Below are 27,053 nucleotides of genomic sequence, written 5' to 3'. Positions count from 1 at the left end.
TGGGTGGAGACAGTTGGGAACAAGGGTCCAGAGGAGGGGAGATGTATTTCTGCACAACAAACATATTAAATGGGCACAAACATTCAAATACTCTCAGCAGGTAAGGATTTCTCAAAGGCCCATCTGTAGTAAGAGATGCCCTGTTTCACCTGTGAGAGAAGCCGGCACTCCTGGCGTCCTGCTTACCTTTTTTCTCTTGCAGGTGACAGAAGGATGCCAGCAAGACCTCCTGATCCGCCTTTTCATTGGGGCAGAAGGGAAGCAGCGGCTGTGGATCCAGATCAGGTCAGGGGAAGCTGCCTTGTGGGGACAGAGGCTGAGGGATGGAGCAATGTCATGGACTTGTTGGGCACAGAGGAGTGTTGGGAGGAAGCAGCCGGGGAACCAGGAAGGGAAGACGGCTCAGAGCCCAAGAAGTGGAGGTGGAGGAAGGATGAGCGGTCATAGGGGCAAGAGGGAGAAGGCTGGGAAGAGGAGGTGTCAGAAGCTGAAGGGGTAACAGGGCTTAGTGAGCTGGGAGACTCTGTGGCAGAATGCAGTGCAGAATCAGAGGCAGAAGAGGAAGGAGGCGAGTGGAAGAGGAAGGTCGAGAGGCTGAAGTGAGTCAGGAGAAGGAGGAGCCACCGGGGGCTCCCTCTCCTTTTGCCAGAAGCCACCCTCCCTGCTTGTCTTTCAGACCCAGGAGACCCCCTGCAATGCAGGAATCTCTGCTAGATCATGCTAGAGACAGATGCCCATCCAAAAGAGGCTTATTTTATTTCTAGATTGATCACTGAATGCTCAGATTGGTTTCTAAGCAGTGAACAAATCAGACCAAATAGTGGCCTGGATTCACCTAACCAGCCCCATCAACTGCAAAATGGGGCTTGCCCCACATTCCTCCCCCTCTCCATGCCCCCATGAACGCCTGGTATTTGGCTCTAGGGCATTGGGAGGGAACTCCCCAGAACAGCTCACGAGGAGAGGAGAAAGTGGATCCTTCCATTGGGGAAACTGGAATGCTTGCATAGGCAGAATGACTTGAAAAACACAAGGTGGAGTACCACCTATTTGCACAAAGACAAATACCCATAATTAAAACTTATAATAAAATAAGGATCCATAAATAAAATGTGCAGCAAAGCAATCCTATTGAAACAACTCCGCTGTGTGAGTGCCTGAGGGCCCTGCTCCTGTCACTCATCACCTGGCCCAGGGCGGGGCCTGAAGCCTCATGACGGTTGTTGCTGCTGCTGCTGCTGGCCAGGAGGACTCGGAGCGGCGCAATGTTCTTTTTAAAATGTTTTAAAATGTTTTTTAAAATTTTTTAATCTTTTTAAAAATTTTCTTTTCCCCCCTTTTGATTACTATTTTTGTGGGGGGTGGTATGGATTTTAAGACCAGACCATGTCATTACAGAGGAGGCAGGTTTAGTCGTTGTTTGAGGACTATCCCTGCCTCCGGGTCGGGTCCTGACTGGATGGATACTAGAATCAGCAAGCGATACCCACATGACCTGAAGGTGCTGCTGTGCAATGCCAGGTCAATGATTCATAAAGCCACTGCCATTTTTTAAAAAAATTTTCTTTTCCCCCTTTTGATTACTTTTTTTGTAGGGGGTGGGATGGATGTTTGGTTGGGTTTGGGAATTTGTTTGATTTTAATGTGTTTGTAATTTTTACAGTTATTTGTTTGTATTGTTTTATTTTGGGTTCTTTCTTTTCTTTAAGGGTTTTATTTTGTTCTTAAGGGGGGGGGTCAGGGCTGCCGGGGAGTGGGTCCCAGCCCACAAAATAGCTGGGGCATGTTCCATGGGGGGGATGCACTGGGACAACCGATCTCAGTGATCAGGGTTAGGAGGAGTTACGCTAAGACCAGACCATGTCATTACAGAGGAGGCAGGTTAGTCGTTGTTGGAGGACTATCCCTGCCTCCAGGTCTGGTCCTGACTGGACGGAGACTAGAATCAGCAAGGGATACCCACATGACCTGAAGGTGCTGCTGTGCAATGCCAGGTCAATGATTCATAAAATCACTGCCATCCATGACTTGATCATGGATGGAGGACTTGACCTGGCATGTGTAACAGAGACTTGGTTGGATGAAACAGATGGGCCTGCCCTTGCCGCTGCTTGCCCACCAGGTTTCTCTTATGCACAGCAACCCAGGCCTTGTGGGCAGGGAGGGGGGGTTGCAGTGACATGATCAGATCACTTCCTGGTGCAAAAGGACTTCTCCGTGAACCTTCCCCTCTGCAGGGAGGTGGGACTGATTCGGATGGTCCGCCCCCGCCACATAATGGATCCAAATGGTTTCCAGAGAGTGGTAGGGGATGCTTTATCCCATGTTGATGGCCTTTCAGCTGATTCCCTGGTGTCCCGCTGGAATGCGGAGTTAACCAGGGCTATTGACTGTTTGGCTCCGAAGCGCCCTCTTCGATTGCATGGAGCCCAGACAGCCCTGTGGTTTTCCACGGATCTGAGGGCAATGAAACAATCGCTGAGACGGCTAGAGCTCTGGTGATGGATAACTCATTCTGAAGCTGACCGGACACGGGTTAGAGCTCAATGTCGAGCCTACCAAGTGGCGGTAGCAACAGCAAAGAAGACTTTCTTCACCGCCTCTATTGCATCTGCAGAAAACAGCAGCAGGAGACTTTTTCAGGTGGTTCGCAATTTAGTGGAACCACCTGCTACATCGGGGCCCAGTATGGGCCACATGATCTCCTGCAATGATTTTGCAAAGTTTTTTGCAGATAAAGTCGCTCAGATTCAGGAAGAGGTAGACTCCACCGTGGGAGCAGGGCCGGGGCAGGAGAGTGCTAGTGTCCTGTCTAGTCAAGTTGCATGGGATCAGTTCCAATCTGTTACCTCCAAGGATGTGGACAGGATCCTTGGACGAGTGAAACCAACCACCTGTCTCCTTGATTCTTGCCCATCCTGGCTTATAAAAGCTAGCCGGGAAGGGCTGGGCGATGGGCTTCGTGGGGTCGTGAATGCTTCTCTCTGTGAGGGAGCCTTCCCAGACCCACTGAAAGAGGCGGTTATCAAACCGCTTATTAAAGAACCATCTTTAGATGCTGCCAATATGGCTAACTATCGCCCAGTCTCAAATCTTCCATCCTTGGGCAAGGTGATTGAGTGAGTGGTTGCTGAACAACTCCAGGCACGCCTGGAAGAAGTGCACCATTTGGATCCCTTCCAGTCGGAGTTCAGGCCTCATCATGGGACTGAAACTGCCTTGGTTGCACTGGTTCGATGTTCTCCGGCGGGCTAGGGACAAAGGCGAGAGCTGTTTCCTAGTTCTGTTGGATCTCTCAGCGGCGTTTGATACCATCGACCATATCATTCTGGACCATCTTGAGGGGCTGGGAGCTGGGGCCACTGTCATACAGTGGTTCCACTACTTCCTCCTGGGCCGTGTTCAGAAAGTGGTGGTGGGGGATGAGTGTTCAGACCCCTGGGCTCTCACTTGTGGGGTGCCTCAGGGTTCTGTCCTCTCCTCCATGCTTTTCAACATCTACATGCAGCCGCTGGGAGAGATCATCAGGGTGTTTGGGCTGGGTGTTCATCAGTATGCAGATGATACCCAGCTCTACCTCTCTTTCAAATCGGAACCAGTGAAGGCGGTGAAATTTCTGTGTGAGTGTCTAGAGGCGGTTGGAGGATGGATGGCGGCTAACAGATTGAGGTTGAATCCTGACAAGACAGAAGTACTTTTTTGGGGGGACAGGAGGCGTGGTGTGGAGGATTCCCTGGTCCTGAATGGGGTAACTGTGCCCCTGAAGGACCAGGTGCGCAGCCTGGGAGTCATTCTGGACTCGCAGCTGTCCATGAGGGCACAGGTCAATTGTGTGTCCAGGGCAGCTGTTTATCAGCTCCATCTGGTATGCAGGCTGAGACCCTCCCTGCCCGCAGACTGTCTCTCCAGAGTGGTGCATGCTCTGGTTATCTCTCGCTTGGACTACTGCAATGCGCTCTATGTGGGGCTACCTTTGAAGGTGACCCGGAAACTACAACTAATCCAAAATGCGGCAGCTAGACTGGTGACTGGGAGCGGCCGCCGAGACCATATAACACCGGTCTTGAAAGACCTACACTGGCTCCCAGAACGTTTCTGAGCACAATTCAAAGTGTTTCTGCTGACCTTGAAAGCCCTAAACGGCCTCGATTATCTGATAATAATTATCAGATAATGGAGGCATATAATTTGGACAAGAAAATTGGCTTCCAGGTGGAAAAATCAAAATTAGAAACAGAACTGTTAGAACCCAAAACTAAGATTTTGTCAAAGATGTATAACTTGCTGCTGAAATGGAATACTCAGGATGAAACGGTGAAATCTGCTGTGATTAAATGGGCACTAGATGTTGGACATAACATTATGTTTGCTGACTGGGAACAGTTATGGACCACAGGTATCAAGTTTACGGCATGCAATGCCTTAAGAGAAAATATTTTGAAGATGATATATAGGTGGTACATGACCCCAGTCAAGCTTGCAAAAATCTATCATTTGCCCGATAATAAATGTTGGAAATGTAAAGAAACTGAAGGTACATTCTTTCACCTTTGGTGGGCATGCCCAAGGATTAAGGCTTTCTGGGAAATGATCTATAATGAAATGAAAAAGGTATTTAAATATACCTTCCTGAAGAAACCAGAGGCCTTCCTTCTGGGCATTGTCAGCCAATTGGTGCCAAAGAAGGATAGAACTTTTTTTATGTACGCCACAACAGCAGCAAGAATACTCATTGCAAAGTATTGGAAGACACAAGATTTACCCACTTCGGAAGAATGGCAGACGAAGGTGATGGACTATATGGGATTGGCAGAAATGACTGGCAGAATCCGAGACCAGGGAGAAGAGTCGGTGGAAGAGGATTGGAAGAAATTTAAAGACTATCTACAGAAATATTGTAAAATTAATGAATGTTAGAATGATGTTGGATAGAAATTAAGTGGTTTCCAGCTGTAATGCTTTAAGAGAATATGAAAAAGGGGTTATAAATAGGTTAAAATCTAATGGTAAGGATTTGCTGAACCAACAATTTGAAGTGGAATACAAAAAAGGGAGGTATGAAGAGGTCTGGGAAACAAGCTAAAGGAAAATAAGTAATGGAAATTCTGTGTATTTTTAACTATTTTTATTTTGTATTTTTGTTATTTTTTTCATTTTTACTGTAATATTTTAAAAAATCTTAATAAATATCTTATAAAAAAGAAAGAAAGCCCTAAACGGCCTCGGTCCTGTATACTTGAAGGAGCGTCTCCACCTCCATCATTCTTCCCAGACACTGAGATCCAGTGCTGAGGGCCTTCTGGCGGTTCCCTCCCTGCGAGAAGCCAAGTTACAGGGAACCAGGTACAGGGCCTTCTCGGTAGTGACACCCGCCCTGTGGAACGCCCTCTCACCAGATGTCAAAGAGAAAAATAACTACCAAACTTTTAGAAGACATCTAAAGGCAGCCCTGTTTAGGGAAGCTTTTAATGTTTAATAGCTTATTGTATTTTAGTGTTTTGTTGGAAGCCGCCCAGAGTGGCTGGGGAAACCCAACAAGATGGGCGGGGTATAAATAATAAATTATTATTATTATTATTATTATTATTATTATTATTATTATTATTATTATTAAACAGGAAAGAAACAACAGAGCATTGTGTAGCAGATCATATTTCTGCTGTCTCAGAGGAAGACATTTCCTTTTTTTTTAGGGTCCAGTGTGCTTTGAAGATATCGCTGTTCGTTTCACGGATGAGGAGTGGGCGTTGCTGGATCCTGACCAGAGAGCTCTGCATAAGGACGTCATGGAGGAGAATCGTGGGATTGTGGCCTCTCTTGGTAAGGCTCCCTGTGGGATCGTCATATCTGCCTGGAGATTTAAAAAATACCTCTATGTGACCAACCTCATATATTTTCACAGAGTTCAACAGCGCCCCCTATAACACCTGGGAACATAACACCCCCACAATAAACAGTAACTTACAGTTTTTTCTTTGAACAATCTTCTTCAAAATATTCCTTTCTTTACCACGATTGGGCTGGTGTGAACTTCCCAGGCCATCTTCAGTGTCAGCTTCAACCTTCCACAATTTTGACCACTACTATATATCAGACAAAACAACAAGTCTTCAGAATCTAATAATAAATATGTTGGTAAAATGACAAACAACACAGGTAATGAACACACACCCAACTCCCTTCATTTCTTCTCCATTTGTTCCTGAGGCTCTTAATCCCTTTTTGTCTCCATTGCAGATTCTGATGAATTGGAAATTGAGAGCAAAGGTGACCACGATAAAATCCTGAGGGAGGAGAAGCCACGTAAAAATTTGGAGTGTGGAGAAAGCTGCAGTCAGAGCTCCCATTCCACTTCCCATCAACAAAATCTCATTGGAAAGAAACTCTATCAGTGCATGGAATGTGGAAAGAGCTTCAGTCAGAGCTCCGATCTCACTAAGCACCAGAGAATTCATACAGGAGAGAAACCCTATCATTGTGTGGAATGTGGAAAGAGCTTCAGGACGAAGGACATTCTAACGTCTCATCTAAGAATTCATACAGGGGAGAAACCCTATCAGTGTGTGGAATGTGGAAAGACCTTCAGTCAGAGCTCCTCTCTCATCACCCATCAAAGAATTCATACAGGGGAGAAACCCTATCAGTGTGTGGAATGTGGAAAGACCTTCAGTCAGAGCTCCTCTCTCATCACCCATCGAAGAATTCATACAGGGGAGAAACCCTATCAGTGTGTGGCATGCGGAAAGAGCTTCAGGGGGAGCTCCGAATTCACTTTACATCAAAGAATTCATACAGGGGAGAAACCCTATCAGTGTGTGGAATGTGGAAAGAGCTTCACAGGTAGTTCCTCTCTCACTTCCCATCAAAGAATTCATACAGGGGAGAAACCCTATAAGTGCGTGGAATGTGGAAAGAGCTTCAGTCAGAACTCCCATCTCACTTCCCATCAAAGAATTCATACAGGGGAGAAACCCTATCAGTGTGTGGAATGTGGAAAGAGCTTCACTGATAGCACCTCTCTCACTTATCATCAAAGAATTCATACAGGGGAGAAACCCTATCAGTGTGTGGAATGTGGAAAGAGCTTCACTGATAGCACCTCTCTCACTTTCCATCAAAGAATTCATACAGGGGAGAAACCATATCAGTGCGTGGAATGTGGAAAGAACTTCAGGAAGAGTTCCAATCTCACTAAGCATCAGAGAATTCATACAGGGGAGAAACCCTATCAGTGTGTCAAATGTGGAAAGAGCTTCACTGAAAGCTCCTCTCTCACTTCCCATCAAAGAATTCATACAGGGGAGAAACCCTATAAGTGTGTGGAATGTGGAAAGAGCTTTAGTCACAACCACAGCCTCACTTTCCATCAAACAATTCATACAGGGGAGAAACCCTATCAGTGTGTGGAATGTGGAAGGAGATTCAGGAAGAGCTCCTCTCTTACTTCCCATCAAAGAATTCATACAGGGGAGAAACCCTATAAGTGTGTGGAATGTGGGAAGAGCTTCACTCACAGCCACAGTCTCACTTTCCATCAAACAATTCATACAGGGGAGAAACCCTATCAGTGCGTGGAATGTGGAAAGAACTTCAGGAAGAGCTCCTCCCTTACTTCCCATCAAAGAATTCATACAGGGGAGAAACCCTATCAGTGCATGGAATGTGGAAAGAGCTTCAGAAATAGCTCCTCTCTCACTTCCCATCAAAGAATTCATACAGGGGAGAAACCCTATCAGTGTGTGGAATGTGGAAAGAGCTTCACTGATAGCACCTCTCTCACTTATCATCAAAGAATTCATACAGGGGAGAAACCCTATCAGTGTGTGGAATGTGGAAAGAGCTTCACTGATAGCACCTCTCTCACTTTCCATCAAAGAATTCATACAGGGGAGAAACCATATCAGTGTGTGGAATGTGGAAAGAACTTCAGGAAGAGTTCCAATCTCACTAAGCATCAGAGAATTCATACAGGGGAGAAACCCTATCAGTGTGTCAAATGTGGAAAGAGCTTCACTGAAAGCTCCTCTCTCACTTCCCATCAAAGAATTCATACAGGGGAGAAACCCTATAAGTGTGTGGAATGTGGAAAGAGCTTTAGTCACAACCACAGCCTCACTTTCCATCAAACAATTCATACAGGGGAGAAACCCTATCAGTGTGTGGAATGTGGAAGGAGATTCAGGAAGAGCTCCTCTCTTACTTCCCATCAAAGAATTCATACAGGGGAGAAACCCTATAAGTGTGTGGAATGTGGGAAGAGCTTCACTCACAGCCACAGTCTCACTTTCCATCAAACAATTCATACAGGGGAGAAACCCTATCAGTGCGTGGAATGTGGAAAGAACTTCAGGAAGAGCTCCTCCCTTACTTCCCATCAAAGAATTCATACAGGGGAGAAACCCTATCAGTGCATGGAATGTGGAAAGAGCTTCAGAAATAGCTCCTCTCTCACTTCCCATCAAAGAATTCATACAGGGGAGAAACCCTATCAGTGTGTGGAATGTGGAAAGAGCTTCACATGTAGCTCCTCTCTCACTTCCCATCACAGAATTCATACAGGGGAGAAACCCTATCAGTGCGTGGAATGTGGAAAGAGCTTCAGTCAGAGGGCCAATCTTACTTCCCATCAAAGAATCCATACAATGGTCAGAAAAACCATTATACAGCTTTAGGAACCAGGCAGACGCGCCTTTTTAACCAGGCTTTTGGCTGATTGACATCTAATGCCTTTTAATATGTGGTGTGTTTTTTTGTTTCTTGGTTTTTTTATGTTGTAACCATCCTGAGACCTGGGTGTAGGGAATAGGGGCCTAGGGGTCTTTGCCCCACCCCCAATAAAATATTTAAGGATGCCACCCCCCAGTTTTTGGTGTGTTTTTTTTCAAACACAACCTTTTATTCTTCTGCAACTTGCCATACAATTTCTCTTTCAATTTGCCCTCTTAAAAAATAAAAAAATAAACTCACAAAGGTCACGAAGAAAACAAAATACCGTGGTGCCTCGCAAGACGAAATTAATTCGTTCCGCAAGTTTCTTCTTCTTGCGAGTTTTTTGTCTTGCGATGCACGGTTTCCCATAGGAATGCATTGAAAATCAATTAATGCGTTCCTAGGGAAACCGACTTCAGACCAGGTCCGGGGACAGTCTGTCCCCCGACCTCTTCTGAAGGCTGGGGGGGGGACAAGGGCTTTTCTTCCCACCCCCAGCATTTTAAAAAACCCCGGGACAGCGGAGGGCTTCAGTTCCTCACTGCTGAGAGTGCAGAGTGGGGGGCAAAGAGCCCTGGCAGCGGGAGGAAGGTCTGAGGGATCCTCTCCCTACTCTTGTTTCCTCCAATACTCACTATTATGGTAAGCTGGAATAGAACTGACTGCGAACAGCTCAGCCGGCCTGTATTTATAGGCAGCCGGCTGTCAACATTGTAACCACAACAGCCCAGAGTTCCCGCCTAAAATAACTGCCGCGGACCTGAGTGAAAACTATCTACAGACCTGAGTGAAAACTATATACAGTATCCCCCTGTTGGCCCAGGGTGAAACTACACTACATAACACCCCTCCCCACCGAGATAAAGCGTTAGTTACAATCGTAATGGTTTCCCTATATACAGCACTACGCGTAATGGTTCCATTAAGCACAAAAGCATATCGGTTACATTTCCCATACTTAGACCAACAGTGATACCTGTCCAACAACATAGTCCTTTAAATAAGTTGGGCGCTTGGAAACTCTGCCAGACCGCCGGGGACTGGTAGCCAAGTCCGGAGGGCCACACAGTTCTCGCTGAGGCTGTGGTGCGACCCTAGGTGGCGTTGGAACCAACTCCCTTGGATCCGCTGCTGTGGGTGGAGCCTCCGCAAGTGGAGTGGTCTGAGTCTGTTCTGAAACGGCTTGGTTCGGCTCCACACTGGCAGTTTGCGAGGGAGGTGTAGGTGGGGCCTCGCCATCTGTACGTGTCTCTTCTGGAGCCGCAAGCGCAGTTGGGGGCACCTCGGTAGTGTCCAAGTCCCCAACCCTGCGCCTAAGCTGGTCTATGTGCCGTCGCCACAAGCGTCCGTCTTCGAGTGCCACCTGGTACGAGCGAGGTCCAGTGACTCCCACTACTGTGGCTGGCACCCAAGGGATGTCCCCCACGTAGTTCCGAGCAAAGACCTGGTTTCCTGGGACAAATGACCGTGGTGCGTTGGCACAGCCTGGGGGTTCAGCCACGGCAAAGTCTGGGTGTAGCCGGTCGAGCGGTGACCTGAGGCGGCGGCCCATAAGCAGTTCAGCAGGACTCCTCCCTGTGGCCGCATGAGGGGTGATGTGTTGCACGAACAAGTATTCGGCGACCCGCTCATGCCAGTCTCCCCGGTCCAGGCGCGCCAGTGCCTCTTTTGTCGAGCGCACCATTCTTTCCGCTTGCCCGTTGCTGGATGGATGAAAGGGTGCCGTTAGGGCATGGCGGATGCCCAGCCCCAAAAGATACCGCTCAAACGTGCCTGACGTGAACTGCGGTCCGTTGTCAGAGACAAGGACATCAGGACACCCATGCGTTGCAAACAGGCCTCGCAGCACCCGGATGACAGCTTCGGTAGTGGTGGAGGGCATCAGGGCGACCTCCAGCCATTTGGAATAGGCGTCCACCACTACCATAAAGGTCCGGCCGTGAAAAGGGCCAGCCAGATCGATGTGCACCCTCGACCAGGGTGTCTTTGGCGTCTCCCAGGTGTGTCCCTTAGCTGCCGGTGGTGCAGGCCTCGACTCCTGGCACGCTTGACAGGCAGACACCCAGGCAGTGATGGCATCGTCCATATTAGGCCACCAGACGTAACACCGAGCCAACGCCTTCATTTTGACAATTCCCGGGTGGCCAACGTGCAGAGCCTCCAGGAGGCGCTGACGGAGTCCCTGGGGAATCACGACGCGGTCTCCCCACAGCAGGCAGCCACGATGAGCTGAGAGTTCATGTTGTCTGGTTGCGAAGGGCTGGAACTCCGATGCAAAAGGCCCTTGTGGCCACCCCCTCCACACCCAGTTGAGCACCCGGCTGATGGTGCGATCCTGGGCAGATGCGGAGGCCACAGTGGCAGCCGATACAGGCGCTGCCGGAAGATCCTCAATCAGAAGGAGCGATGAAGCTGGAGCCGGGTCTTCCACAAATGCTGGAAGAGGGCAACGGCTGAGGGCGTCGGCATGGCCCATCGATTTCCCCGGGCGATGGATGAGCCGGTAGTGGTAGGCAGCCAGGAAAACAGTCCATCGCAGCATGCGTGGTGAGAGGACCGGTGGAGTTGGACGATCACCGGCGAGGAGGCCCAGGAGTGGCTTGTGGTCAGTGATGAGGTCAAAAGTCCTGCCATAGAGGTATTCATGGAACCTCTTCACTCCAGCCACAAGTGCCAATGCCTCCTTGTCGAGCTGGCTGTAATTCCGTTCCGTCGGAGATAGTGTCCTGGAAAAGTAGGCGAGCGGTGCTTCTCTTCCATCTGGAAAACGGTGACTAAGGACAGCACCGATGCCAAAAGGTGAGGCGTCGCAGGCAGGGACCAGCGGCCTGGATTCACTGTACTGTACCAGCACACTGCCTGAAGAAAGGAGAGCCTTGACCGCGTTGAAGGCCGCCGTCTCCCGATGACCCCAGGCCCAAGGCGTCTTAGTGCTAAGGAGTCGGTGAAGAGGCTCAGCCACTGTGGCTTTGTGGGGCAGGAACATGTTATAAAAGTTCAGCAGCCCCAGGAATGCCTGCAACTCCGTTTTGTTCTTTGGGGTGGGGGCCTGCTGGATAGCGCGGATCTTGGATGTGGTTGGATGAAGACCGGAGGCATCGATAAGATAGCCCAGGAACTCTACCTGTGGAACGGCGATCTGGCACTTCTCCCTCTTTACCTTGAGCCCGGCCTCCTGGAACCTGGTCAGCACGGCACGGAGGCGCTCGAACAGCTGCTGGTGTGAGTCTGCAGACACCAAGACGTCATCAAAATATGGTACCACGCCCGGAAGCCCTTGCAGGAGACGCTCCATAAGGCTTTGGAAGATGCCAGGAGCCACACTCACCCCGAACTGCAACCGGCGGCAACGGAATGCCCCCCGGTGGGTGACGATCGTCTGGGCTTCAGCAGTGGCATCATCGACTGGCAGTTGTTGATAGGCTTGGGCAAGGTCCAGCTTAGTAAAGACCTTACCCTCACCCAGGGAATGCAGCAGGTGTTGGACAACAGGAACCGGATAAGCGTGCTGCTGAAGTGCCTTGTTGATCGTGCACTTGTAGTCAGCGCAGATTCTCACCGACCCATCTGGCTTGACAGGCGTGACGATGGGGGTTTCCCACTTTGCGTGGTCAACCGGCTCCAAAACTCCTTGGGCGATCAGTTTGTCCAGTTGTTCGTCCACCTTAGCCTTGAGAGCAAAGGGAACCCGGCGAGGCTTTAGCTTGATGGGGGCGACTTGTGGATCAAGGCTAAAGGAGATGGGCGTACCTGTATATTGGCCCAAGGTGCCGTCAAAAACCTCGGCAAAGTCTTTGACCAGACCCTCAGTCTCTGCGTTAGAGATGCAGTTGATGCCGGTGACTTCCAGGCCGAGGGCATCAATTGAAATTGTAAAATGTAATTTGAATGTTTGATTATGTTAAAATTTCTTTAATTCAGTTATGAAAAGTGGCTCCTCTTACTTAAGGGCCCCACAGACCTCATGGGACACCAGAGCAGATTCCCTTGTTGCTTTTTTGAGTCAACCAGCAATGGGGGGTTGCATTTCCTTATTTCCAGGAGGGCTGTTGCTAAAGCACACAACATGCTCTTCACACTTAGTTATCTATTAGGAACACAGGCACAAAAGGGGCCAGTGGGGGCCAAAGCGGCCCCCACTGCCCCCACCACGGAGTCCCTGGCACTCCTGGACCATGAGGGATGCCAGCTTTGGTCTTGGACCAAATTGGGGGCCAAACTGTCAGTATTTCATTCTCCCATTGCTAGTGTAACATAATATCCAGGTTTACACCTTCTGTACTGTGTGTGTAAGAATGGAAGTCAGTCTGTAAATCACTTCCATCCTTTGTTCTCTTTTACTCTGACCGAGGAGGAGACGGCTGTGGAGGACAGCTCACGCCATGTTTCTTTGTTATTTTCCGCTGTAAATAAAGCTTGATGTCACATTTTAACACAGTTTGCAGGACATGGGGACAGGTGAATCCCTGAGCACCTGGCAAGGCTATTCCAAGAGGTTTCTCCTGGATTCCAAGTCCTACTGCAGGGGAGGAGGGACACCCCAGGCCTTGGGGGCAAATCCTGGCCTCCTCCAACCAGAACGTGGCTCCCCAGGCAAAGGAGATGGTCAATATCCAGTTCCATTCCACCCTTTTAAAATTTAAATATCAAAATAGATCCCAACTTTCAGAGCATGTAATTCACAGGAGTGGAAAGACCGCTGCGCTACTCATCGAAATAGGACTATACTTCCTTCTCCCACCTTCAAAGTAAACGTAAAGAAACCGAATTGATCCAAGTCTGCCTTCCTCCACCAACCTCAAGCTTTGCTCTTCAAGCCAAAAGACAACACTTCCCCGTCCCCGGGTGAAACTCCCTGGCCTTTCATTGGTAGAGCCGCCACCACGCCAGTGGCGTTTACCTCAGCGGGACGCAAGGATTGACTGAGCGGGCGGCGAGATGCTTTCAGCCTCGGACACTTGGCGGGTTCTGAAATGGCCGTGCAGGCCAGATTCACGACAATGGAGGGCTGGATTGGGCACACGGGACATGGTTTGAGGACCCCTGGTCTACACTGACTGGGACATTCTGCATGCCAAGCAGATGCTCTAGGGCTCCCCATATTTCATTAGCCTTTCAATTTTATGCTATTAGCAACCGTGGAGATTCCACCTGCCTCTTTCGAAAGGAGAAAACTCACCTGATCAATTTAAATAATAATAATAATAATAATAATAATAATAATAATAATAATAATAATAATAATAATAATATATTTATACCCCACCCATCTGGCTGGGTTTCCCCAGCCACTCTGGGCGGCCTCCAACAAAATATTATAATACAATAGTCCATCAAATATTAAAAGCTTCCCTAAACATAAAAATAACAACAATCCATTTTCAGTCCATTGAATTAGCAATTAAGCATTTCTGGAAAGGGAAATGGCATACTTTTGTATATTAGCATAAAAAGCATGCATAGGAAAGTATTACTCATTTATGATGAGAATAGGATTTATTTCTTTTGAACCTCGCTGGGTTCCTCCTTGGCAGCCAGTGCGATTGTTTCAGCAGGGCTAGAACTCAGGACCCGCTGCCTTGAGGGACATCTAAGAGCAGTTGGGCAGGGAAAGGTCTCCCTTGGGAGGTGGTGGACTCTCCTTCCTTGGAGGTTTCTCAGCAGAGATCGGACGGCCATCTGCCATGGATGCTTTAGCGGAGATTCCTGCATTGCTGGGGGTTGGACTAGATGACCCTGGGATCCCCTCCTATCTCTCCACTCCTGAATTCTAGGAGGAGCTTCCTTGCCTCCTGCAAAGCCCTTTTCCCTGCAAGCTCTTCCTCTGGTTTCTGGCCAAGGGAGGGAGATGCTCAGAGTCCAGCCAAGAGCCTCGCGCTCCAAAAGGATATCTGGTCATTGGCGGAGCCGGGGGGGCAGCTGCCCCCCAAAATCCATAAGAAATAATAAGAATCTGAGAGAGGGCTGAGCGGGAGGGACTCGGCTTGGCAAGGGTTAAAGGGAAGTGAGCTGCCTTCCTAGAGAGGCCAGGAAGCAAGAGGGGGCCAGGTCCTCCAGAGCCAAGGCCCCTCCCTCCCCAGGCCTTTCCTTGCTTTGGGGTCTCTCCTGCAAGGGCTGCCTCGCTGTCCCCTCCTGGGATCTGGTGAGTCTCCTCTCTCTCCCCCCAGAGGGTGCAGTGGGGAGACGGGGGGGGGGTCCCAGGGCTGCAGCAGGGGAGGATGCCTGGGGGGCCTGATCCGGGAGGGGCCAGGTCTGCCACGCTCTCCTTCCTGGAGATCAGAGGATCCCAAACTCATTTGGCCCTCCGCCCCCCCCCCGTCTGAAAATATCTCCCTTCTTTAAACAAAGGAGTCCCTGGGACTTTAACTCTGTGTGACATCGCTCAGCCTCCTTGCACGACAGAGGAAACATGTGCAAATGGTTTTCCAAAGATGGACGAGGAGGTGGACTAGCCCCCTCCCTCCCAAAAAAGAACATGTGGAGGAAGGGAGGAAAAGTGGGGGAGAAAGGGCAATAACAAAGAGAGGGATCCTAGCCCATAGTCTGGCTGCTGCATTGCAGACCAGTTTCCCAGTCGTCTCCCAGGGCAGCTCCCCACGGAGGGCACTGCAGCAATCCCCTCACACCCAGAGCATGGCATCCCAGGACCACATCCTCTCTGTCCCAAAGGGATTGTTGCTGGCAAAGCAGCCGGAAATGGGCACTGCTATTCACCGAGCCTCCAGGGACCTTGGCATCAATGGCTGTGTGTGTGTTAAGCTATCTAACAGAATAATAATAGGAATAGGAATAATAATATTAAAATAAAAAATTACCCACCTAAATTTCAAAGGAGATGTCTTTGGCTTTGCCCACTTGGCTCTCAGGGGGTTGGTCAGATACATACCTGGCCCTCAGAGCAAAGGGGACCCCACCCCAGGAGAGTGGCAGAGAGTCCAAGTACAAGAAAAGGAGACAGAAGCAGGAGAGTGGGGGGGAGCAACTCCTGAGGACCCCCGGGTGAGGACCCCCACTAGAACCAAGCATCCGTTTTCACAAAATACAAATGACTCCCTTGTCTGTTGGTTCTGACTTCATGCATTGACTAGAAGGCTGCAGAAACCAGGTTGATTAATCTCCCAGAAATCTCTTCAGTTGCCTCCACATTTTGCGTGGCTAGAAGGCTAGAGATTTATTTCTCCTCCTCTTCCTCCTCTTTCTTTTCAAAAAGATATCTCATGGTCTGGGATGCGGCGCACTTCAGCCCTGATTCCCAGCAAAACTCATCCATGCTTCCTCAGGGAACCATTTCCCTTCCTGTCCTACAAATTCTGTAACAGAACAATGTATTTGCTTTGTAGGATTTGCTACAGCTTCTCATTTAGAAGGGCAGAAATTGGCAGAAGACCAAAGGGTTCCTTCCGATCTTTCAGAGGCTTCCTGAGCGCACAAATGGATGAGCGAGACTCAGCTCTCCCCGAAGCAGGAAGAGGCCATGCCAGCCAAACTGGGAGCAGTGGGGGATTCTGGGAAAACCCAGTGCAGAAGATCCTGGGTGAGGTGGACACCCTCCGCTCAGAGGTGCAGAGCCAGCAGTTGAGGCAGTTCTGCTGCCAGGAGGCCAAAGGACCCCGAGAGGTTTGCAGTCAACTTTGCCACCTTGACCATCAGTGGCTGAAGCCAGAAAGGCACACGAAAGCGGAGATACTGGACCTGGTGATCTTGGAGCAGTTCCTGGCTGTCCTTCCCCTGGAGATGGAGAGCTGGGTGAGGGAATGCGGAGCGGAGACCAGTTCCCAGGCGGTGGCCCTGGCCGAAGGTTTCCTCCTGAGTCAGGCAGAGGAGAGAAAGCAGGTGAGAGAGACTTTCCTCTGGATACTCCCAAGGGGCTCCAAACAGGACAGAGAACATCCCATAATGTTCTGCTGATGACCCATCCATTTTCTAGGAAAGCATCTATGGAATGAGATCTCACACCCGTCAACTTTTTGCCATTCTCTTTCTAATATTCCTCACCTTTCTGTGTTTTTAATCCGTGTTTCTTTTTCAGGGAAAGGATCTCTTTGCAGAAATGGGCCTGGATTCCTGTGAGGCAGAGAGGCCTCCGTTGGACACCAGAGAGAGGCCACAGGGTAAGAAGGAAGGTGGTTTTCTCCATATGGTCTCATTCTGTTGGTTTTCCAACTCATCTGAGGGTTCTTTTCATCTTGTTTTGGGGGGAGACAGTTGGGAAGAAGGGTCCAGAGGAGGGGAGATGTATTTCTGCACAACAAACATATGAAATGGGCACAAACGTCCAAATGCTCTGAGCAGGTAAGGCTTTCTCAAAGGCCCATCTGCAGTTACAGATGCCCTGTTTCACCTGTGAGAGAAGCAGACACTCCTGGCGTCCTGTTTACCTTTTGTCTCTTGCAGGTGACAGAATGATGCCGGCAAGACCTCCTGATCTGTCTTTTCATGGGGACAGAAGGGAAGCAGCAACTGTGGAACCAGATCAGGTCAGGGGAAGCTGCCTTGTGGGGACAGAAGCTGAGGGATGGAGCAATGTCATGGACTGGTTGGGCACAGAGGAATGGTGGGAGGATGCAGCCGGGGAACCAGGAAGGGAAGATGGCTCAGAGCCCAAGAAGTGGAGGTAGAAGAAGGATGGGTGGTTAGAGGGGAGAAAGGGAGAAGGCTGGGAAGAGGAGGTGTCAGAACCTGAAAGGCTATCAGGGCTTAGTGAGCTGGAAGACTCTGTGCCATAATGCAGTGCAGAATCAGAGGCAGAAGAGGAAGGAGGCGAGTGGGAGAGGAAGGTCGGGAGGCAGAGGTGAGTGAGGAGGAGGAGCCACATGTGGCTCCCTCTCCTTTGCCAGAAGCCACCCTCCCTGCTTGTCTCTCAGAGCCAGGAGACCCCATTTATTGCAGAAATCTCTGCTAGATCATCCAAGACAGATGGCCATCCAAAACAGGCTTATTATATTTCTAGATTGATCACTGAATGCTAAAATCGGTTTCTAAGCAGTGGACAAATGAGAACAAATAGTGGCCTGGATTCACCTAACCAGCCCCATCCGCTACAAAATGGGGCCTGCCCCCCATTGCTCCCCCCTCAATGCCCCCATGAACCCCTTGAATTTGGCTCTAGGGCATTGGGAGGGAACTCCCCAGAACAGCTCAGGAGGAGAGGGAAAAGTCAATCCTTCCATTGGGGAAACTGGAATGCTTGCGTAGGCAGAATGACTTGAAAAACAGAATGTGGAGTACCACCTATTGCACAAAGACAAATACCCATTATTAAAACTTAAAATTAGCATCCATATTTAAAATGTGCAGCAAAGCAATCCTATTGAAACAACATCGCAATGTACAGGAAGGAAACAACAGAGAATTGTGTAGCAGATCATATTTCTGCTGTCTCAGAGGGGGACATTTCCCTTTTTCTTTTAGGGTCCATTGTGCTTTGAAGATGTTGCTGTTCATTTCACGGACGAGGAGTGGGCGTTGCTGGATCCTGACCAGAGAGCTCTGCATAAGGACATCATGGAGGAGAATCGTGGGATCGTGGCCTCTCTTGGTAAGGCTCCCTGTGGGATCGTCATATCAGCCTGGAAATTCAAAAAATACCTCTATGGGACCAATCTCATCTATTTTTACAGAGCTCAACAGCGTCCCCTATAACACCTGGGAACCTAACACCCCCACCCCCAGTTTTTCCTTTGAACAACCTTCCTGAAATTATTCCTTTTTCTACCAGGATTGGGCTGGTCTGAACTTCCCAGGCCATCTTCATTGTCAGCTTCAGAATTGTTAGGAAAGCTAAGTAGCTTCAGGTTTTTGTTTTTGCTCCTGTCAGTCTTGGGTTGACCAAAGAGACGACTGGCAGCGAAGCTCAGGTGCTGCCAACCAGAGAAGAAGCAGGCCTAGGGAGAGGAGAGTTAGCAGCGGAAGGCAGAGAAGAGGGGGAGAGGAACTGTCATCTGAGCTCTGAACAAAGGGGAGAAGAAAAACAGAGACAGTGACAGACAGCTGTGTGAGAGCTACAGGAGTGAGTCAGACGCTGGAATGCAGGAAGCATTCTCTGCCAAATCTCGTAGGATCTGAAAAGTGGTTGAGACGCTCTAAGATACTGGAAGAGAAGGTGGGGGCTTCCGTGCTGGGAAAGGGGGAGGAGCTCAGTCTGGGCAACTCCATCTTGTGGGGAGGACGATGAGTAGAGGAGCTCCGTCCAAGTTTGTTGTTTCAGCAATAAATCTGAAATAATTAACAGCCAGAGTCGTCTCACGTTTGTGGGAGACCAAGCCATAACAAGGACTGAAATTGGAGATGGAGGGGATGCCATGACTGGGCCAAACAAAATTCATTCCAGAGAAGAGCTAGACTTATTGAATCTCAGGTAGCAGTAGCAGTGATGAGGATGAGGGTGATACAGTGGTACCTCGGTTTACAAACTTATTTTTTTCCAGAACAGGTACCACTGTAGTAGTAATAATAATTTTTTGTAATGGCTTGACTCTCCCACAGAAGCGAGACACTGCCAGTAATTATCTCGGGTTTATTGTTCAAACACATAAATCACTCCGGAGCTCCTTCACTCTGTCTGACTTCCAAGTTTGCAGTTGCCAAGTCTAAACTCCGCCCCTTCCTCTTCTTCCAAGAGGGGGAAAAACCCTTTCGCTTCCCCTCTTTCCCCCTCCTCTCACTGACCTTTTCGCACCTTCGAGTTTTTCGGCTAGCTATTCCTGGCCTCTCCCCTTCTGTCTCTGAGCTAAGATTGGTATTTTGTGGATCTTTGCTATCTGCTGCCTGCTCTCTGTTCTCTGAAGCTCTGCCACTCGGCTGCCCCTCCTCCCTCTCACATTCCGGCTCACATTCCAGTGTCCTTATCTCTCTTTGCCTGCTTTCATACATTCCAGCCTCTGTCAGCTCCGGAACAAAGCTGACATTTTTATTTCTACCCTGCCCATCTGACTGGATTACCCCAGCCACTCTGGGCGGCTTCCAACACATACCGTATCTTTCGCCCTATAGGACGCAATTTCCCCCCTCCAAAAATGAAGGGGAAATGTGTGTGCGTCCTATGGGGCAAATGCAGGCTTTCCCGGGCTTCCTGCAGCTCTGCGCCACCTTCCCGATCCCGGCGCGAAGCCACGCGGGGCTCCAGAGGGTGGCACGGAGCTGCCTGCGCTCCAGGGCTTCCTGCAGCTCCGCGCCACCCCCCGGATACCGGCGAGAAGTCACGCGGGGCTCCGGAGGGTGGCGCGGAGCTGCCTGCGCTCCAGGGCTTCCTGCAGCTCCGCGCCACCCTCTGGATCCCGGCGCGAAGCCACGCGGGGCTCCGGAGGGTAGCACTGAGCTGCCTGCATTCCGAAGCCTGGTGTGCGCTGAAGAGCGCCCCCGGGCTTCGCGCACCTCTCCGCAAGCCTGGGGAGACCGGCGCGGCTCCCTAGGCTTGCAGATAGCAGGCTGTTCTGGGGGCTGAGGTCGGGGGAACCTCGGGCTTCCCCCGCGCCTGCCCCGTGCCTGGGGAGGGGAATTTTTTTTTCTTTATTCCCCCCCCCAAAAAAAATAGGTGCGTCCTATGGGGCGGTGCATCCTATGGGGCAAAAAATATGGTATATAAACATGAAACATAAATAGCACTAATCTGATTCCATATAAAAAGAACATTAACTTTAAAATGAACAACTTATACTGGTGGCCAAAATTGTGGAAACCTTTTGTGAAAAGTGTATTTCTGAGGTTTGATGGCTCATAACACCACTTTTGTGTGGACTAATACCATAAAATTATATATCAATGGAAAGATAATTTAATGAACAATGTAATGTAATGACTTTTATGAAGGAGTATTCATTGGAACAGTAGTCACAAAGATAAAATGTGAAAATTTTGGTAACCATTGGTAACCTTTAGCTTTAATTACAGCCTTACAACGCTTTCCCATGAAGTGAACCAAATTTTTAGTTCTGCACCTGTAAGAATGTGAAACCAAGATTGAATTATTGCCTCTGTTAATTGGGCTTTATTGCTGGATTGCTTCTAACAAAGAATTTTCTTTAGTTGGCTCCATAGATTTCTGATTGGGTTAATGTTTGGGCTATTCCCAAGCCATTCCGGCAGTGGAATAGGATTATCTTGAAAGCACCTTTTTCACACAGCAGCAACAGGACATGGAGTTGAGTCCTGTTGAAATAGAAAATATATAAGTAGGAGGAAAATATATAAGTAGGAGGGGGCCGCTAGGGGTGCCTTGGAAGATGGCGGATATTAACATCTATCCAGCTCGCACAAGGTAATTAGAGGCTGATTATGGGGAGTAAATCAGTCTCCCTCATCTCTCCAGGGGCAAGAGATGCAGTTTTCACCCGCTGTTGCCATACATCACCCCCGAGTTCAGAAGAAGGAGGGGGTGAGGCACTGGGTGCACAACCCTCGGCGGGCCTCGGAACTCCTCCGAAGCTACTTTCAGGAGCGAAACTAGTTGTGTTACTTAAAAGGAAAAAAATTGGTGAAAGATAACGCACAGGCTTCAAGAGAGGCAGGAGGTTTTTATTTGCTAACAATTTTACCACTGAAATGAAGAAGACTGAGACGGAAGATTACGTCAAAGAACTACAGACATGCTGGTATGTGGATTGGAGGGCAACGGAACTAAAGGGGGGGTGAAATGACTTTTTATCTTTTTTTGCTCTATGTGATTAACTAATAACCCTCCCTCTTAAAATATCCATCACAGCAACTAATTGGCAAATGGGACTAAAAAGGAACTGTGTGGGAATAATATGAATTTAAAGGTTTTACTCTGTAAAGGATTTGGAAAGAAGGGCTCTCTTTGTGACGCAGTTAGAATGGAGATTTGATATGAGACCTGTGTTGCAGGAGGTTTGGTCTTGGGGAGGGCGAGCCGAAGATTTATTACTTTCGATGAGATTGTGAACTGGAAGGGGCAGCCCTCCTGGAAAAAGACTAATTTACGATGCAACAGGTCGGAAAAGTTAAAGAGCGAGCTTTTGGACTGTATTTCATCGGAACAACAAGAAGGCGATTGCTTGCTCGAGCGGAAATGCCTGGATTATTGGGATTTACGAGAGAGCAGTACACAGCCCACACAGAAATACAAACAAGACTGTTTCTTTCAAGCCACTTGCGGAGCAATTTGGAGGTGAATGAAAAGGAAAATGAGTAACGACAAGGATTGAGAAGAGACTGGAAATATCATTCTTAATATGAAAGCAGCAGAAAATATTCGAGGATTGGACTCCTGCCGATCAAGAAGCATGGGTACCCCTCACAAAAATTTATAATTTGGAAAATAATTGGATTACATGATATGTATTGTTATAATTTGGACTAATTGGTTTAATTCGGTAATATGAAACTTAATAAAAATTATTTTTTTAAAAAAAGAAAGTAAATATATAAATAAATATATATAAATGCTTCAGTATCTGAATAAAGATCACCTGCGGAAGGCTTCAGTTTGGGCTAAAGTATTTCATTTTTTATTTGGGGGCATTTCCATTCCCATTAATAACGAAAATTCTGCCCACACCTTTTGCTGCCATACAACCCCAGATCATCACACCTATCTGGGTGTTTTACGGTCGGTGTAAGGCAAGTAGGATGTAAATCTTCTCTGATTCTTCCCCTTGTGTATTTCATGGCATCACTACCAAGCAAGGAGATTTGGGTCACATCCCTCCAAAAACATTGTCCCATTGTTCCGCTGTCCAGTTAACATGGGTTTAATCTTTTCAACCTTTGCTTGAGATATTTTATTTAGTCGTTTAGTCGTGTACGACTCTTTGTGACCCCATGGACCAGAGCACGCCAGGTCCTACTGTCTTCCACTGCCTCCCGCAGTTTGGTCAAACTCATGCTTGAGAGATAACAATGGCTTTTTCCTTAGAATTCTAACATTTCGAGCAGTCCTTGCACTCAACTTCACATTACATCTCGCCATGTCATCTTGTATACACCAAAATGATTTTCTTCTGTCATGTAGGGACAGTCTCTCTATTCTTCGATCGTCACTTGCCTTTGTGCACCTTTTCCTGCCTTTACCAGTCTGATTTTATAGTTGCTGAGACTCCTTATACCTCTTCAATAATATCGAAATGCCAGCTTTGGTTAAGTTTTCCCCAATCTTCCATCTAATTTCTTCATAACTGTAGCCCTGTTCACTTAATACTACAATTTTACATCACTTCTGGGTGACCAGTCAACTCTTTGTGCCATTTCTATAATTTTATTATGTTTTACAACCTCACTAAATGAAAGAACAAAAAAAAACCCCCAACCAACCTGACAGCAATCACATAACACACTGACAAAAGTCAACCTAAGCAAGTTTTGCTTTTTCTGGTTATTTGGCTATAACGTTTGATAGAATATGGGTAATTGAACAACCTTTGTTGAATTGCAGTCTTCATTAAATTATCTTTCCATTGATATTTTATGATATTACTCCAAACGAAATGGTGTTATAAGCCATCAAAACTCTGAAATACACTTTTTTACAAAAGTCTTCCCCAATTTTGACCACTACTGTATATTAAACAAACCAACATTCAACAGCTCAGAACATAATAATAAATATGATGGTTAATGACAAACAACACAGGTAATGAACACAAGCCCAACTTCTTTCAGTTCTTCTCCATTTGTTCCTGAGGCTCTAATCCCTTTTTGTCTCCATTGCAGATTGTAATGAATCGAAAATTGAGAACAAAGGTGACCACGATAAAATCCCGAGGAAGGAGAAGCCACGTAAAAATTTAGAGTGTGGAGAAAGCTGCAATCAGAGCTCCCATTCCACTTCCCATCAACAAAATCTCATTGGAAAGAAACTCTATCAGTGCATGGAATGTGGAAAAAGCTTCAGTCAGAGCTCCGATCTCACTAAGCACCAGAGAATTCATACAGGAGAGAAACCCTATCATTGTGTGGAATGTGGAAAGAGCTTCAGTCACAGCTCCAATCTCACTTCCCATCAAAGAATTCATAGAGGGGGAAAACCCTATCCGTGTGTGGAATGTGGAAAGAGCTTCAGTCAGAACTCCCATCTCACTTCCCATCAAAGAATTCATACAGGGGAGAAACCCTATCAGTGTGTGGAATGTGGAAAGAGCTTCACTGATAGCACCTCTCTTACTTATCATCGAAGAATTCATACAGGGGAGAAACCCTATCAGTGTGTGGAATGTGGAAAGAGCTTCATTCAGAGCTCCTTTCTCACTTCCCACCACAGAATTCATACAGGGGAAAAACCCTATCAGTGTGTCGAATGTGGAAAGAGCTTCAGGAAGAGCTCCAATCTCACTTCACATCGAAGAATTCATACAGGGGAGAAACCCTATCAGTGTGTGGAATGTGGAAAGAGCTTCAGTAATAGCTCCAATGTCACTTCCCATCAAAGAATTCATACAGGGGAGAAACCCTATCCGTGCGTAGAATGTGGAAAGAGCTTCACTTGTAGCTCCAATCTCATTTCCCATCAAAGAATTCATACAGGGGAGAAACCCTATCAGTGTGTGGAATGTGGAAAGAGCTTCACTCAGATCTCCAGTCTCACTTACCATCAAAGAATTCATACAGGGGAGAAACCCTATCAGTGTGTGGAATGTGGAAAGAGCTTCCCTGAAAGATCCTCTCTCACTTCCCATCAAAGAATTCATACAGGGGAGAAACCCTATCAGTGTGTGGAATGTGGAAAGAGCTTCCCTGAAAGATCCTCTCTCACTTCCCATCAAAGAATTCATACAGGGGAGAAACCCTATCAGTGTGTGGAATGCGGAAAGAGCTTCAGTCACAGCCACAAGCTCACTTCCCATCAAAGAATTCATACAGGTGAGAAACCCTATCAGTGTGTGGAATGTGGAAAGAGCTTCACTCAGAGCTCCAATCTCACTTCCCATCAAAGAATTCATACAGGGGAGAAACCATATCAGTGTGTGGAATGTGGAAAGAGCTTCACTCAGAACTCCAAACTCACTTCCCATCAAAGAATTCATACAGGGGAGAAACCATATCAGTGTGTGGAATGTGGAAAGAGCTTCACTTGTAGCTCCAATCTCACTTCACATCAAAGAATTCATACAGGGGAGAAACCATATCAGTGTGTGGAATGTGGAAAGAGCTTCAGTCAAAGTCAGAATCTCACTTCCCATCAAAGAATCCATACAAAGGTTGGAAAAACCATTATACAGATTTAGGAGCCAGGAAAATCCACACCTTTTTAACCAGGCCTTCCCTTTGGCTGATTGACATTTAATGCCCTTTTAAAATGTGGTGTTTTGTGTTTTTAATTTGTTTTTTTATGTTGTAACCATCCTGAGACCTGTGGGTGTAGGGAATAGCTGCCAACTTTCTGCACCACCTAGAGTACCCACAGAATTGTGGCTTCTACTGGCAACGCACATAGGAGAACAAATGAAAGACAAATACGATGAGCAGGCAAAAACCTGGAAAGGGCCATACCAAATGGACATCCGGTGTGAAGAGGTCACTTTCCCCACTGCTGAACAATGCCACAGGTAGAGGAGATGGAATGCTAGAAGTGTTCTCTGGGGCAAGGGGAGCTGCTGGGAAATTGAACTACAGGCTCAAAATATTACTTTTTTAAAAAGTTGCTGCCATTATAGGCATTACAGGCAGAAAGCTGGAGGGTGAGCAGGTCCAGGCTGTGCTGCACCCGAGAGTGGGGGTGAAGGGAGAAGGGAGAAGTGAAGAAACTGAAAGCTTTTTCTTCCCGACGTTTCCGGTGCGGCTCTGTATTCCACCTGGTTCGGAATTGTCCAGTGGAGCCACAGGATGTCTCCAAGGCCGTTTTCTGTGGCAACCAGATAACAGGAGCTGCCAAGCGTGGGAAGCCTCGCAAAGGTCCCAAGGGAACTGGCAGAGACATGTCGTCACAGCATCATTTGGCTGCTGCAACAGTGAAAAACTGACCAGGGCCACAGGCTGAGCTGGGTGATTGACAGTGGGGCGTCACCACCTCATGCCATTGCCATCTAGTGGTTTTTTGTGGAACTGCAAGGCTGTGAAAAGTGGAAGTGTAACTCTTGCAGATGGTTCCAAGTATTAACTAACTATGTCTGGGTCTGTTTATTGTTTTTTCTTACAGGCAGAGATTGAGGCCTATGTCATTCCAGAGATGCATTGCTGTTTGCTTTCTGTTTCCTCTCTTGTCCATGATGGGTTCAAAGTGTGTTTTGAAAATAATGTTTATTCCATTTCCAGAGGTGGACGACAACTGGTCAGTGTTGAGTTCAAAGACAGGCTGTGCTAGAAACGCCTATTGCAGGTAAAGGTCCCACTGAGGATGCACAAGCACAGTGTGGTAACCTTCCCATTCATGATGGGTGCGTTTGGCACCGGAGAATGTCACATATCAACTGGGGGTACGTGAAGAAGGTCCCAGGGTGCACTGAGGGGTGCAAGATGAAGGCATGTGACAAATACCTGGAATGAAGGGTGCCTTCAAGAAAGCCAAGGTTCAAGTGTGCTCTTATCCTAGGTCTGACAGGGTAACCACAAAACCTTTTGAGCTAGTCCATGCAGACCTTTGGGGTCCTATGCCAGTTGCCAGTCTGGGAGGAGCCAAATTTGTGCTATCTCTGGTGGATGATTATTCCAGAAATGGGTGGATTTTCTCTCTGAAGCACAAGTGAGAGGCCGCTGCTTTGGTGAAAGACTGGATAACGGCAGTGAGAACTACTGTTCTTACTGCGGGTCAAGAGCTTTCAATCAGATCGCGGTGGAGAGTTCACCAGGTCTGCGTTGCAGAACTTCTTCTGCCAGAAAGGCATACACCACAGGTTGACTGTAGCAAATTCTCCTCAGGAGAATGGAGTTGCAGAATGCAGGTAGAGAATGCTGCAGGAGGCAACCGAAGCCATGCTCTTTGACACAGGGTTGCTCCAGCGGTTTTGGGTGGAAGCATTGAAATCTACATCATTCACTCTGAACCGTTCTTACAGTTCTGTAGTAGGGGACACGCCCTATTTTCTGCTGCACAGCAAGAAACCCACAGCAACTGGAGAACTGCAGTACAAGGCTAGGCTGGTAGCCAGAGGGTTTACACAGTGGAACAGCTGCTTTACACTGAGGTGTATGCTCCTACTTCCAGAAGTGAAAGTCTGTGCATGCTCTTAGCCATTGCTGCACAGAGAGGTCATCAGGTGCATCACTTTGATGTGGATGTAGCCTATTATACACAAAAATTGGGTCCCCCCTTTGTGGAAATAACATACTGTCAGACACAGCATTCCTACATAATAACACACAACATACTAATTAAATAATCAGTTGCATATCTTGAGGCAATCATGATCTTTTACATATCTTTTCAATCCTGGGGCACAGAGTCTTGAGGTTTA

General features: G+C 47.9%; 3 protein-coding genes and 1 long non-coding RNA gene across 14 annotated transcripts in view; 3 read left to right on the top strand and 1 right to left on the bottom strand.

The window, feature by feature from the left end:
* Positions 1 to 8,855, top strand: part of LOC308579472 (uncharacterized protein) — a 268,291-nt gene extending 259,436 nt beyond the window's left edge. For 4 of the 10 annotated variants that reach the window (XM_081214007.1, XM_081214006.1, XM_081214005.1 and 1 more), the window contains exons 4-6: positions 203 to 285; positions 5,694 to 5,820; positions 6,238 to 8,855. In XM_081214007.1, the coding sequence (XP_081070133.1) occupies positions 203 to 285; positions 5,694 to 5,820; positions 6,238 to 8,672 (2,645 nt within the window). In that variant the 3' untranslated portion in view covers positions 8,673 to 8,855. Of the gene's footprint in view, positions 1 to 202; positions 286 to 5,693; positions 5,821 to 6,024; positions 6,157 to 6,237 lie in introns of those variants that run through there. The other 6 variants (XM_081214003.1, XM_081214011.1, XM_081214010.1 and 3 more) reach the window with 3 other exon arrangements.
* The window catches only part of LOC308579490, a 76,416-nt gene continuing 55,189 nt past the window's right edge, over positions 5,827 to 27,053 (bottom strand). The window contains exon 3 of the long non-coding RNA XR_014004501.1: positions 5,827 to 6,083. This is a non-coding gene — a long non-coding RNA (uncharacterized lncRNA). The remainder of the gene's footprint in view (positions 6,084 to 27,053) is intronic.
* LOC308579479 (uncharacterized protein) overlaps positions 12,816 to 27,053 on the top strand; it is a 67,032-nt gene continuing 52,794 nt past the window's right edge. The window contains exons 1-3 of one of the 2 annotated variants that reach the window (XM_081214029.1): positions 12,816 to 14,851; positions 16,050 to 16,542; positions 16,739 to 16,820. In XM_081214029.1, the coding sequence (XP_081070155.1) occupies positions 16,141 to 16,542; positions 16,739 to 16,820 (484 nt within the window). In that variant the 5' untranslated portion in view covers positions 12,816 to 14,851; positions 16,050 to 16,140. Of the gene's footprint in view, positions 14,852 to 16,049; positions 16,543 to 16,738; positions 16,821 to 17,546; positions 18,248 to 27,053 lie in introns of those variants that run through there. The other variant, XM_081214033.1, reaches the window with a different exon arrangement.
* LOC308579486 (uncharacterized protein) lies at positions 18,309 to 26,698 on the top strand. Its single transcript, XM_081214050.1, has 2 exons — positions 18,309 to 18,718; positions 23,377 to 26,698. Exon 2 carries the CDS (start codon positions 23,535 to 23,537, stop codon positions 24,885 to 24,887), a length of 1,353 nt encoding a protein of 450 aa, XP_081070176.1. The 5' UTR covers positions 18,309 to 18,718; positions 23,377 to 23,534; the 3' UTR covers positions 24,888 to 26,698.

This window comes from Podarcis bocagei, assembly GCF_964188305.1.
Source record: "Podarcis bocagei genome assembly, contig: HAP1_SCAFFOLD_44, whole genome shotgun sequence".
NCBI classification, from domain to species: Eukaryota; Metazoa; Chordata; class Lepidosauria; order Squamata; family Lacertidae; genus Podarcis; species Podarcis bocagei.
Note: the sequence above shows the minus strand (reverse complement) of the source record. Positions and strands in the feature narration are given on the sequence as shown.